Genomic DNA, 13733 nt, shown 5'->3' on the forward strand with positions numbered 1-13733 from the left:
GCCCAGTCTCAAAAAACAACCCCCCTTTTCAAAAACAGGAAAGAATGCTATAAAGCACTTTAGCTATGCTTTTTCTTAGTTATATAGAAAGATCATGTGTAGAAGATATGCATGGCTTAGTTTCCCTGTACCACTTCCTAAAGAAGTGTACAAATATGATTAGAAATTAAATAGTAGATTTTATTATCATAAACCGCTTTTTCTCTTTTCTTACAGATTGAATATTAATTGAATTTGTTTAAAATGAAAAAACCGGTGACACCAGAGGCATTTACAGTTGTTTGTAATTACCTAAAAATTATTTGTTGAAATTCTTAGAGTTCATTTGTTATAAAGTTCATGTTGGGTATTATAGTCCTTTACTTTTTTAAAGTCGTCTTTTAGAGACGCACTAATCCAAAGGAAGTGAGGTACAACCCTCAGAAATTAATTAATACACATATGTATAGGGCTGTCATCTAAGCTGGAATGTGTTTATTTAAATAGAATTAAATATCTTGTACTGATATTTCTAGAGCAACCAGCAGAAAAAATTAATTGTGGGGGTGGTGGGGGGAGGTGACACAAACATTGTATACACATGTAAGTAAATGTAAAATTGGTAAAATAAAAAGAGGAAGGAAAAAAACCGAATTGCGAGAGCTTTATATGCTAATGACTTACAGTATTACATGTCTTACTGGTAGCCAGCATCAGAAGTGTCGATCTAAATTTGTTATAGTGTTTATTTCTTCTTTAAATTCTTACTTCACCTTCTTATGTTGTCTCTAAAAATAGAAAAGGTCAAGAAAGAATTGTGGGAGTTTAAAAAATATCTGATTGAAAATGCAAATTTTCATAAATAGCTATGTATTATATAGATACTTCAATACTGCTATGCCAATAAACAGTGCACACAGAAGTAATAAATAGAGCTGGGGGATGGCTCAAGTGGTAGATCGCCTGCCTTGCAAACAGGAGGCCCTGGGTTCAAACCCCAGTACTGCCAAAAAAAAAAAAAAAAAAGTAATAAATGACTGACCTACTTAGGTATGTTTTCTCTAGCTTATCTGTTAAGATAATAAAAAATGTACTAATTTATTTGGCAAAGATGTAATTACACCTTGAACTGATTACCTTCCACGTGTGTGTGTTGGGAGGTACTTGGGCTTGAACTCAGGGTCTTGCTCTACCACTTGAGCCTAGCCCTGGTTAACTTCCATTTTAAAACCTTGGTGGTAAGGTTTATTTTAGGAAATTATTGTAGGTTTTGTTTTGGTTTAGATCAAGCTAAGTGAAGTTGTTGGCTCAGGAAAAGATGGCAGAATACTTAAAGAAGATATTCTCAACTATTTGGAAAGGCAAACAGGCGCCATATTGCCTCCTTCACCAAAAGCTGAAGTTATGCCACCTCCACCAAAGCCAAAAGACAGGGCTGTTCCCACACCAACATCAAGACCGCCAGTTTTCACAGGCCAAGACAAAGCACAACCTCTAACAGGTAACAGGAACAGCAGTGGAGAGCAACAGTGCATTTATTTTGGAGGAAGCTACTTCAATAAATGCTTGTTTAATATAGGATGTTTTTAATTCTTACTTAAGGAACAGTTCCAATTCAGCATACAACTTTTTAGTGATGAAATAACATAGCTTCCCAGGAAATACTTCAATTTGTGTGTGGTATTAATTTCTGAAGAGTAATACATGATCACGTTTGTACACGGTGATTAGATGTTTCCCACATCACTACATTTGTAAACAACGTAACCATTGTAAACAATGGTTGGATGTTCCCTAGGCTTTCAAAAGGCAATGGTAAAGACGATGACTGCAGCCCTGAAAATACCTCACTTTGGCTATTGTGATGAGGTTAACCTTACTGAACTGGTTAAACTGCGGGAAGAATTAAAGCCCATTGCACTGGCCCGTGGGATTAAACTCTCCTTTATGCCCTTCTTCTTAAAGGTAAGATTTCCTTCATTCCACACAAAGCTTGAGTAGAACTTTACATTTTGTTCTGCAGAGATTAGGGCTGGTGGAGTGGCTCAAGTGGTAGAATGTCTAGCATTGTTCTACAAAGATGTGATGTGCTAACTAGGTTTGCATAAAAATATTCCTTCTCACCATATCATATAGTTAGAAAAATGTGCAGACTTCAACACTTCTTTGTTTCACAAGAATTTACAAAACTGAAATTTCTGTGTCTTATTTTTATCTTTTACCTCTGTGAGCTGGGGGTAGGGGGGAGTTGTTCTAACACTTATGTGTTTGATTCTGAAAGGACCACAGAACAGTCCTGGTCTGAACTAAGAGGAGACTCAGTATTGGTTCTGCATGTCACACATGTGTATTTATTCAGCAAATCTATGTGGTGGGTTCTGAGAATGATTTGTAGTGCAAGACCTTGGGACCAGTATGAAATGGAGTCAGCCCATCATCAGCTGACCTTGAGCACCTTACAGTGTATTTCATATTGATGATCACTGTGCCCAGGCCCTGTGGTAAGCACCCTGTGTGTGGTATCTTAATTCTTGGAGTAACCTGACATATGAACATTACTGTCCCTCTTTCCTTTTGAGGAAGTCAGGCCTCACAGTGGTTGAGAACTTGTCAGGGACCTGTTGTCAACAAGTGGAATGGCCAAATTTCTAGTTCTGTTGTGTTACATGAAAGAGCATCATGATGTCTGAATTCCAGTGTGGCTCCCTCCAGCCCTTCCTTCACATTGCACCAAGATGATCTGTAAATCAGATGATTGGATTATTTCCTCATTCTTTCAGTGGGTCCCCTTCATTACCTTTAAAATAGTTTCCAAACTCCTTTGTGTGACATACAAGTATTATAAGTCTCTGCCGCCCACCTCTCTCATCTTCTCTTATAGCCAGTCCCCACTCTGTCTTAGTTACAATAAGCTACACATGGTAGAATACACAATTCTACCTGAAGTATCCTGTGTCTTTCTGCCTCTCTCTCTCTCTTTCTCTTTCCCTCAAGTTTTATTATGTAGCCCAGGCTGACCTCAAACTTTCAGTCCTTCTGCCTCTGCTCTCCCCTCCTCTTTTGCTGAAATGCATGTACATCCTAAATACCAAATTGTGTTCAGGTGGAAGCCTTCAGAGACCTTCTATGGCTGTCACTGCTTAAACACTCATTTCCCACTGTAATGTATCACAGTATATTGTCAGTGTTTACTTGGTTGTCTCTTTGCTGGACACGGAACCCCATGAGACGGCAACCATTCTCTTTAGCAACTTCCCTTCTGAGTAAGTGGATGCTTACTGGACACCAGATGTGTGTATGTCTCTGTGAAAGGAGAACCTCTGGACTCTGTCAGGGCTGTGGAGTGTATCTGTCAAGGCAAGGCAATTGAAACAGGTGGATGACATCACCCAAATTGTGTGAATAAGAAAATGGCCTAGGGTTGCACAGGGTAGGTAGAAGTTAAGTTAACAAAGACAACCAAAAAGGTGAGTGGAGGCAGGGCTGTGTTGATGGAACAGGCAAGAGTCCCTGACAAGATCTGCTGTCTAGCTAACCAACCACCCCATCGTTTCGTGGTAAGCAACGGTTATATATTGGTTGACTCATGTGAGTCTTCTAGTGAGCAGGGTGAGTCAGCTGACCTGAGCAGAGGCCTCGTGTCTGTGGGCAGTTGGTGAGAGGCTGGCTGGTGCAGGGACGTCTCTTATCCCTGCAGCGTACTCACCTGTTTGTCGTCTCATAGTATTTCAGGGAGGAAAAGAGAAAGCAGAAGTGCCTATGTCCTTTTTCCAAGCTCTGCTGCATCAAGTTTGTTCATGTCCTGTTGACCGAAGCAAGTCACATGACTAAGTTCCGCCCTGGAGACATCAGTACCAAGGGGCATGAGTAGAGGGTGGCATGAAAGGGTGGGCTGTTAATTTGACCTCCACACCTAGTGAGAGGGAAAGCGGTTCAAGAGGAGATGGTGGCCATGTGTGTCACAAAGGTTAAGTAGCAAAGGGATAACCAAAGGCCATTGTACTTTAAGGTCTTGTGTGGCCTTGCCAGACCGGATTGAGTAAGGTACTGTTGAGCAGAGGCCTATTGCAGTTGGCTGGGGAACGAAGAGAAATTGAGGAAGAGCTGACACTCAGAAAAGCTGGAGAAAGGCAGTGGGGCAGAGTGAAGCTCAGTTGGCTTTTGTCTGCAGGACATACCTCCTGCACCTGTGCACGGAAAAGGTGAGGCTGAGGGAACTAGCTGGAGAACCGAAAGGTTAAAATGGTAGTGCGGTTTAGGGGAAGATGGAGACCCCAAGGTCTCAGAAGGTAACCTTGAGAGCGAGCGAGTGAGCGAGCCCTGCCGGTGTGCCTTGCCCCACTCATCTTACTACCTCCTGGTGACAGCAAGGCTCTTGAAGAAAGAATGGACCTGCTTTAGTATACGGAATCTTTTATTGCTGTTTTCCTTCATTGTTACAGTCTGAAATACCCAATCTGCATTTTGAAAATCAAATTTTTTTAAATTAAAAAATTACCATGAACATTTTAGAATATTTTAAAAATACTATGAAGTATCGTACAGGGGGAAAATGACTTAATCCCTGGACACAGATCTGTATTTTCTTTTATAAACTTTTGGTTATACTCAAGACACTTTAGAACAACCTTACCATAACCTTACCTGTGGAAAAGATTAGGGTTACTGGTAACAACTGGCATGCTTACTGAATTATATATAATTAAAGAATTTGCATCAAATTTTTTCATTCTATTTTCCTTCCATTGATCTACTTCCTGAACCTGGCCTAGCTAAAGTAATCTTATGATGTGTGTTTTAATTCCTGGCGTATTTTTGAACCCTGGTTTGCTTCGTATGGAAATCTTAAGACTACTTATGTAAGGGAGGAAATCACTCAGCATTGATACATTTCTTTGGAATTTTGACAGTCACCAGTTATTTTGAAATTCTTGATGTTTACACACTGCCTAACTATTTCGCCTAGTTCTTAATGGTGAGGGCAGTCTAACTTCACACTGGTTGCAGGCTACACTGAAAGTAAGATGCTGAGGCAGGCACTGTCTTGAGAATAAACTAAGCATGAGTAAGAGTCCTTTCCTCTCACCTCCTCTTCGAATCCCCTGCCTTCTCTGAGTCAAAAGTGCTAATGTCACATCCTCTTCTGTTAAACAGGCTGCTTCTTTGGGATTGCTACAGTTTCCTATCCTTAATGCTTCTGTGGACGAAAACTGCCAGAATATAACGTACAAGGTTGGCTATGCTTTGTGAAAATGTTTGTTACAAATAGAAGATGGTGCAAATGTGCTTGTAGGTTAGAGACTTGTATCTACTTCAAGTAGAGATCTTTTTTTAGCAGGGTGCCAGTGGCTCACCTGTAATTCCAGCTACTTGGGAGGCTGAGATAGGAAGGATTGCAGTTCAGGCAAATAGTTCATGAGACCCCCATCTCCAAAATAACCAGAGCAAAATGGACTGGAGGTGTGGCTCAAGCAGTAGAGCACCTCTTTGCAAGTATGAAGCCCTGAGTTCAAATCCCAGTACAACCAAAAAAAAAAAAAAACCTTTTTTTGAGACTAGAATTAAAAATATGGGGTAAAGCAGTAAGCAAAAATATAATTTATTATTATTCTTCTTTTTCTTTTGCAGTTCTGAGGGTTGGAATCAGGGCCTCACACTTGCCAGGCAGGTGCTCTACCACTTGAGGCATTCCAACATCCCTTTTTGTGTTCATTATTTTTGAAATAGGGTCCCATTTTCATTTTTGCATACTTTAAAAAAGTGAATGAAATTATACATCTTTTTAACTTGCTTTTTTCTTTGTCATTTAATATATCATGGACATGATTATACGTCAATAAGTACAACTTTGCTATTCATTTAGCCAGTAACCAGTTGCCAAGTATTTTGATGCTTTGTCGTTTCTCAAACCTACCAACAATCTGCACCCAACATCCCTATTTATTCCTGCCTACTTCTGCATTTATCTCCTAAGTCCAAATTTTTGTAAATATTGGTACATGTTGTCAGGTATTCTCCAGAAAATCTACACCAGCTTACACTCCCACCACTAATATGTGTATTACATTCTTAACAGCAAAATCTTACCTTTTAAAAAAAAAAAATCTGTTTTTGATTTGGTGGTGGCCTTGTGTCCCAGTCCTTTTTGCTTTAGGTTACTTTTCAGATAGTGGCTCACTTTTTCCTGGCCCTGGCCTTGGAATGTGACCTATGGCCTATGACCCTTCTACCTACTGCCTCCTGTTGACTACTATGACAGGTGCATAACACCATGCCTGGCTTACTAAAAAGTTTTCTTTCTTTTAAATCTTTACCATTCTGGTGAAAATAGGTTTTTGTTACTGCCTAAACTGGCCTGGAACTCATGGTCCTCCCGCCTCAGCCTCCCAAGTGCAAGCATGCCAAGCTTGATGAAAACAGTTTGTGATGGTTGTTTTAGAAAATAGTGAAAATTTGTCCTTTCTTTCTTGTTTATTAAAAGGCCTACTATACAATTTTTTATTTCTTAGGCTTCTCATAACATTGGGATTGCAATGGATACCAAGCAGGGGTTGATTGTCCCTAATGTGAAAAACGTTCAGATCTGCTCTATATTTGAGATTGCCACTGAACTGAACCGCCTCCAGCAACTGGGCTCTTCTGGGCAGCTCAGCACCACTGACCTCACTGGAGGAACATTCACTCTTTCCAACATAGGATCAGTGAGTCCTGACGTTCAGATTCAGAAGTCATAACCTAAACTTCTAATCATGTGCTCGGTTAGAAATGTAAAGTGTCATTTGCCACATGTGCCATGAAAGCTTTTCTACTTTTTTTTAAGATTGGTGGTACTTATGCCAAGCCAGTTATACTGCCACCTGAAGTAGCCATTGGGGCCCTTGGAACAATTCAGGTATGTGTATTAAATAATTGAAAAATAGTTAGGCAGCTGGAGACTTGAACATAAAGACTAGTCATTTCTATGGTTTTCCCCTCTCTGTATAAGTCTGAGTTTGTGAAGTTTGACTCCGTAAGACTATTATTTCTTCCTAAGAGCTAGGCCTGCAACTCTGCCAGCTGCCTCAGTGTATGATAAACGGTGGTGGTCTGGGTTATTTCTGTATGGATCAACCATTGTGAATTATGCCAGGCACAGATGTGAGTCTTTATGGAGCCACAAATACAGCCAATCTGCTTCTGTCAAAGTATCTTTATTTCAGAATACTGAAGTATAAATAGCAAGCCAATCCAAATTGTCATTTGTAACAAAGTAAAGTACCATTTAGAGCATTTTTCTAATCTTTAGTTGTACTCAAGGATCACTGGGAGAACTAGTTAAGAATGAAGATTGCTCGGTCTTGTATTTTGAACAAGAACCCAGTGGTTCCAATAAAGTTATTGTATGTATGAGGAGACTGGCTTAGAGCAGGGCTGCAACAATTCCTCACAATGGCTGTGCATCTGAACCATCTGGGGACTTGAACAATTATGCCACACTGGCCCCAAAGCAACTGAGCAGAATTTGAGGGGATGGTCTTGGGCATTCTTATTCACTCAGGGTTGAGAAACCCATGGATACCTCTTTAATACCACCATGACTTAACATCACTGTCACTACATTAACCTTGATTTTGCTCTTCACATTTTCAGAAAAACCTTTCTTCTGTATACTTATACCTTGACCATGCCTGGGACTTGCCTTTCATGAGTTTCTTACTTCATGTAGCATCCAAGACCTCCACAGACACTTCCCTTCAGCCTCTGACTGGATTCTAGCTGCTCTGTTACACACCCTTCTCAACATCGCTTTACCTTCTGGCACACAGAGAAGTTAGGGAGAGAGAAACAAACACACAACATGACACTGTTCTGTCCAACTCTGGCATTTCTGTGAGCAATGATTTCTCCATTACTCATTCTCTTCCCAACAAGAATTCAACATCTGAGTCTCAAAAATTTTGGCTTTCTACAGTCTGCAAATCATCATACCTGTCTGACAAAGTTTTGTTTTTCCTTAATGCTATTTTCTTCTAAATTTAGACACACACATATGTAATTGTGGTTTTTATATATACAAATATATATGCAACATTAAATTTACCATCTTAATCATCGACGCTTAATACCTTAAGTGTATTAAGTCCATCCACTATACTGTGCAGCTGTCACCACTCTCCTGCATGCAATTCTGCCCCACTGATCAGTGATTCCTCACTCCCTCCCCCCAACCCCTGGTAAGCACTCTTCTGTCTGTCTCTGAGTTTGACTGTTCTGGTACTTCATGTAGGTGGAATCACGCAGTATTAGTCTTTTTGTGTATAACTTATTTCACTTGGGATCTTTTCAAAGCTTATGTTGCAGCTTGTATCAATTTCATTTGTTTTTAAGACTGAATAATATCCTGTTGTGTGTACATGCCACGTTTTGTTTATCCATCTGTCAATGAGTTTTTGGGTTGTTTACAGTTTTTTGGCTGTTGTGACTAATGCTGCATGAACATTGGTGCACAAATATCTATTTAACAGGCATATCTTTAAAGAATCATTTGCCTATGATTTCCTCAAGATATGAAGTATAGTTAGATTAATCTAGATCATGACTTAAATGTAATTTTTGTTGGATAAGGACAAATATTACTTAATTCCTTCCTCCTTCTGTTTGGTGTCTCCTTTTTGCTATTTTGTTTTCACTGTCTAAGGCACTACAACCTCTTGGGTTCTTAACTCTTAGTCCTTCCTTTCTTCCTTCCTTCCTTGACCTGTTGGCTACACAAGATAGATGATTAATCTCACCTTCTTGGAACACTTTCTTCACTTTGACTTGCACAATGTCTGGCTGTACTGGCTTTCCTCCTATCTCTCTCTGAGTTTCCTTTTCTGTACCCCACCATTGCCCCAGTCTCTTTAGTATTGGAATAACCCAGGACTCAGTTCTCACCCATTTCATTATCGGATCCAATCTTGGTATCTTTAAATACCATTTATACATTGATGACTCCCAATTTTACACCTCCAGGTCTGGAACTCACCTTCAACTCCAAACTCATATATCCTGCATGGATGTCTGACAGGCATCTGAAAATCTTAAGAGGTCCAAAACCAAAATCGAATTCCTCTCCTTTCCACCAGCCCCCACCCTCCAATCTGCTCCTCGGGAGACTTCTCCTTTCAGTGGATGGCCATTCAGCTGACACACATCCAGGGGCTTCTCATATCAGAATCAAAGGCAAGGCAGTTGCAGTGTCTGACACGACCACACACTAATAGTACTCCAAAGTGTGTAGGGCCCATGGACTGTAGCTGCTGTAATTTTGTCTACCGAATTGAGTAAGAACAAGTCGGGGCTGACATTTTGTGCATTTTTTATTTGCTTAATACTTGTGTGTGTGTGTGTGTGTGTGTGTGTGTGTGTGAGTGGTGCTGGGGATCAAGACCCCAGGCCTTGCACATGCTAGGAAAGTAACAACCACTGAACTACAGTCCTAATGTATTTAAAACTAGCTCACCATGGATTAGAAATGTTTGTTTAAAGAGTCCTTTATCAAAGGTAGATTGAGAAGCACTGCCTTTGATGACATGCCCCATACCCAGCTCTGGCTGTGACCACATCTCTCACCCTTGCCCCTGCCCTTCTCTGGAGCCACCCTGTCTGCTCGGTGGTTCCTCCACCATTGTGGTCATACTTCCCCGCCATCTCCTCTGCATGTATCCCCACGCCCTTGGCTTGTTCCTCAAGCCCTCAGTGAAGAACCTTAAAATCTATTTGTCTCAGTTATCTGTGTCTCCCTAGAGCCTATAAGAGTACTTGGCGTGTAGCTGGTGCTCATTAAATAGTTGTTAAATATTTGGACTCTGAGATGGCATCTGAGGTAAGCATGGGAGCTGTGTACAGGACAGGAGATGCCCTGGAGAAGCTGAAAGCTTAAAGCTTGCTCGCCTGAAGCTGGGAAAGTAGGAGTGAGTGTCGTGGGAATGCCCTCTTCCTGTCTGTCTCAGGGTGCAGGGTTTATCTGATGTCACACCATTGTCACCACAGCCTGCACTTTGAGCAAGTGAAAGTTGATTCCTTGTTTGTTTGTTTATTCTTCTTATTTCTAGGCTCTTCCCCGATTTAACCAGAAAGGAGACGTGTACAAAGCACAGATAATGAATGTGAGCTGGTCAGCTGATCACAGGATTATTGATGGAGCCACCATGTCACGCTTCTCTAATCTGTGGAAGTCCTACTTAGAAAACCCAGCTTTTATGCTGCTAGATCTAAAATGAAGATTAGCAAGATATCCTTGAACTTTTCAAGCTTCCAGAGGGTATGAAAAGCTGCCGCGCCAGCACATTGTCCTTTGTCACAATTTGTAATGTAAATGATTTGTGTTACACAGTTAGGGCTCTAAGGCACAATACTTGGCACTAGTCTGTTAGACTTTTTGCTGAGAAATGAATAAGGGTGTGATGGTTCTCCAGAGGCTTTCACGTTTTGTAGGTCAGGGTGTGGCTTCTTCATATGGTGCTGAGGTCTTTGTATCAATGGGTTGAAACTGGCAAGAAAACAAAATTACTGTTACCAAAAGACAAGTAGTCATACACATACAGTATTTGCCCTGTTTCTTTTTTTATTTTTTAACTAATTCTTAAAGTTTTAAGTTATACTTAGAAAAAGGAGTTTATATTCAAAACTACTTTCCATTTCCCTACAATCATGCTAACTGTCATATATTAAAAAACAAGTGCAATTATCTTTACCTTTTAAGATATCCAGGCGTCTACTCTTGCTTTGAGTAGAGGGTATCTATTTATGTAAATTAACATCTTTTAAAAGGGAAAATTATAACCTGATTTTAATTATGGTTTTATAACCAGTCAGGTTTCATGGTCTCTGATGGATGTACTTTTAGAATTTTGGTAATGCTTTGGCATTTTGTTGGGAAAAACTCTATCTTTGCAAACTCACTTCATGTGAGGAAGAAACTTTAAATCTACCAGCCACTGACATTTTTTTTTAATATTCAGAAGCTCAGTACCTTTTAATTTTCTTGATCGTCAGCTAAAAGAGGAGTGAGAACGGGAAGTGCAGGCTGTTCCTTCTCCATACCTCGAGTAGGAACACGAGGGAGAGGAGAAAGTTGTCATGGGAAGCCATGGGCATAAAGATAAAACAGTGCCAGGCACCAGTGACTCACGCCTATTGCCCTAGCTCCTCAGAGATCAGAGGATCATGGTTCTAGGCCAGCCCAGGCAAATAGTTCAGGAGACCCTATCTCAAAAATACCCAACACCAAACAAGACTAGTGGAGTGGCTCAAGTGGTAGAGCAACTGCCTAGCAAGTGTGAAGCACTGAGTTCAAACCCTAGTGCTGCCAAAAAGTAAATAAATAAATAATGATGATTATTTTGTTAAAGTCCACTTTAATTAGTAATAGCATCAAGATGAAGCTAATCCAATATTTTTGTTTAGAACTCAGAAATCTAGTTTGTTTGTTCAGTTAAATACTGTATGCCAAAATTAGTTGTTCAAGTGGAGTTTTATGACCAAAACAAAACGATTGCTTTATGTCTACTTGATATTTTTCAAAATTGGAATAATTTTTAAATCAAAATAATAAATCAAGTAAATAATATTATTTGGAACACTTAGAACTGGGTGTTGTGGTACATATCTATAATCCCAGTGTTTGGGAGGCTGTGGTAGGAGGATCATGAGTTTGTGGCTGGCCTGGGCCACATGGTTCTACCTCGATAAAAGGGTGTGGGGAGCTGGAGGTGTGGTTCTAGTGGTAGAGCGCTTGCCTAGCAAGCATGAGGTCCTGAGTTCGAACCCCAGTACCATCAAACAGAAAGAGAAAGAGAGAAAATCAGATAGCATGGAGAGTTACAAACAAAATAAAATATGACACATAATCTTATCGCTGTTAACATTTTGATGTCTGAATCTGTATACAAAGCTTTTCTTTTTATAAAATATATACTATTTTATAATTTGATTTTTTAAAATTTATCATTATATTATGGGTATAATTATATTATGTCAATAAACAGTTCCACATTATCATATTTTTAATGATTGCTTAATATTCCATTGTTTGTATTTATTGCACATTCAAATATTAAACTTTGAGCTGAGCATGGTGGTACACAACTGTAATCCCAGCACTTGGGGGGCAGAGGCAGAGGGATTATGAGTTCTGTAGGCCAGTCTGTGCTATATATAGCAAGACCCTAACTCCAAAAAAGAACAAATAAATAACACCTACTGCATCTTCTGTGCACCAAACATGGTGCTACAATCCCTTCCCTCATGATTTCTGCTTGTCATTGAGCTTACATCCTAGGGAAGGAGACAAACATTAAATAACCATATAATCACACCTCTACAGGAAAAGATTAGGAAAAACCAAGGTGCTATGAGCCATCTAAAAGAGGTTACTCAATCAGTCCCATAATCTAAATCTTTATTGACAGGCATTCTCTGAATTTAAGACGAAGAATGACATGATCAGTAAACATGTCAAAACTCGGAGGAGGGCATCCTGTAAGTAAGGCATATAGCACGCTCCCCTGAAGGTCCCACATCATTGGCTCAGGTGTTCTCCACTTCCCCCGAACCTGCTGTTATCACTTCTTTTCAGTGTCAGTCATCAAGAATTCAGGAAGGATTAGGAAAGCAGAATTCCCTGGAGAGATGAGAGCCGGGAGCTCAACTCCAGCAACTTTGCTGATCTCTGGGCTCTGCACATGCTAGGACTGGGATAAGGGGGACAGAGTTTGTGCTGTGTTGCTAGAGGTTGAAATTAAAGCAGAGAAGCCAGAAAATTCAAGTCCTTCGCTAACACGGAAACTGAGTACCAGTACATCATGGTGGTGCCCAGCAGTCTCATGACCCTTACTGCCAAGCCAACACTGTATCTTAGCCCAGGCCACTGACTGCCCCTGCCACTGTCCCCTTCTCCCCCTACCTCAGGGACACAGCAGGCAGCAATACTCCACCTGCTGGAGTGATACCCAGGACTGGAGAAACCAAAGACCATGTACGCAGGCCTGTGTCCCTGCCCTGGCGTCACCATCAGGCACCAGTGGGACAGACTCGAGTTTAGAATCATTGCCAGCCTCAGAGTGTTCCTGCTAATCCCCCCCCACCCCCAATCCCACCTACCCCTCCTTCCCTGAGACTGCAGGTGCATCCCTGCAGCCCTGAGACTCAGGTGTAACCCAGTTGGCATCAGCCACCCGTCTCTTTCCACCACCTGTCCCCCAACTGCAGACCACAGCTGTCACCAGGTCAGTGCTCTCAGATGGAGCCTTAGAATTCCCCAACACTGGGCAGACACCTGTGCCAGGGGGGATGGACTCAAGTCACTGCCAGCTGTGGCATGACCCTTGCAACTGTGCAGGTGCCTATGGCTGTGAGATTCAGGCATGACCCAGATTAGAGAAGGAGTGAGAGAGAGACATAATATCTTTTCTGACCACAATGCAATAAAAGTAAAACTAGATAACAAGAAAACTTTGAAAACAAATACATGGGGAAAGTTTAAGAATTCTTGAAATAATAACCTATGAGAAACAGCAAAAACAATATTAAGAGGAAAGTTTATAGCAATCAATACCTACATCCAAAAACTGAAGATAAACAACATCTTGCTACATCTCCAGGAAATGCAAAACAAAGAACAATCCAAATTCAAAGTTAATAGAAAGAAACAACAAATATCAGAGCAGACACAAATGAAGTAGAGACTGAAAAACTCAACAAACAGCTAATTCTTTGAAAACATAAGCAAA

At 40.6% G+C, this 13733-nt stretch overlaps 1 protein-coding gene across 2 annotated transcripts in view; it reads left to right on the forward strand.

Annotated features, from left to right (window-relative positions):
- The window catches only part of Dbt (dihydrolipoamide branched chain transacylase E2), a 36197-nt gene extending 24197 nt beyond the window's left edge, over window positions 1-12000 (forward strand). The window contains exons 6-11 of one of the 2 annotated variants that reach the window (XM_020166449.2): window positions 1264-1480; window positions 1778-1944; window positions 5134-5211; window positions 6489-6680; window positions 6800-6871; window positions 10056-12000. In XM_020166449.2, the coding sequence (XP_020022038.1) occupies window positions 1264-1480; window positions 1778-1944; window positions 5134-5211; window positions 6489-6680; window positions 6800-6871; window positions 10056-10223 (894 nt within the window). In that variant the 3' untranslated portion in view covers window positions 10224-12000. The remainder of the gene's footprint in view (window positions 1-1263; window positions 1481-1777; window positions 1945-5133; window positions 5212-6488; window positions 6681-6799; window positions 6872-10055) is intronic. The other variant, XM_074050903.1, reaches the window with a different exon arrangement.
- The last annotated feature ends 1733 nt before the right edge of the window (window positions 12001-13733 follow it).

This window comes from Castor canadensis, chromosome 12, assembly GCF_047511655.1.
Source record: "Castor canadensis chromosome 12, mCasCan1.hap1v2, whole genome shotgun sequence".
NCBI lineage: Eukaryota > Metazoa > Chordata > Mammalia > Rodentia > Castoridae > Castor > Castor canadensis.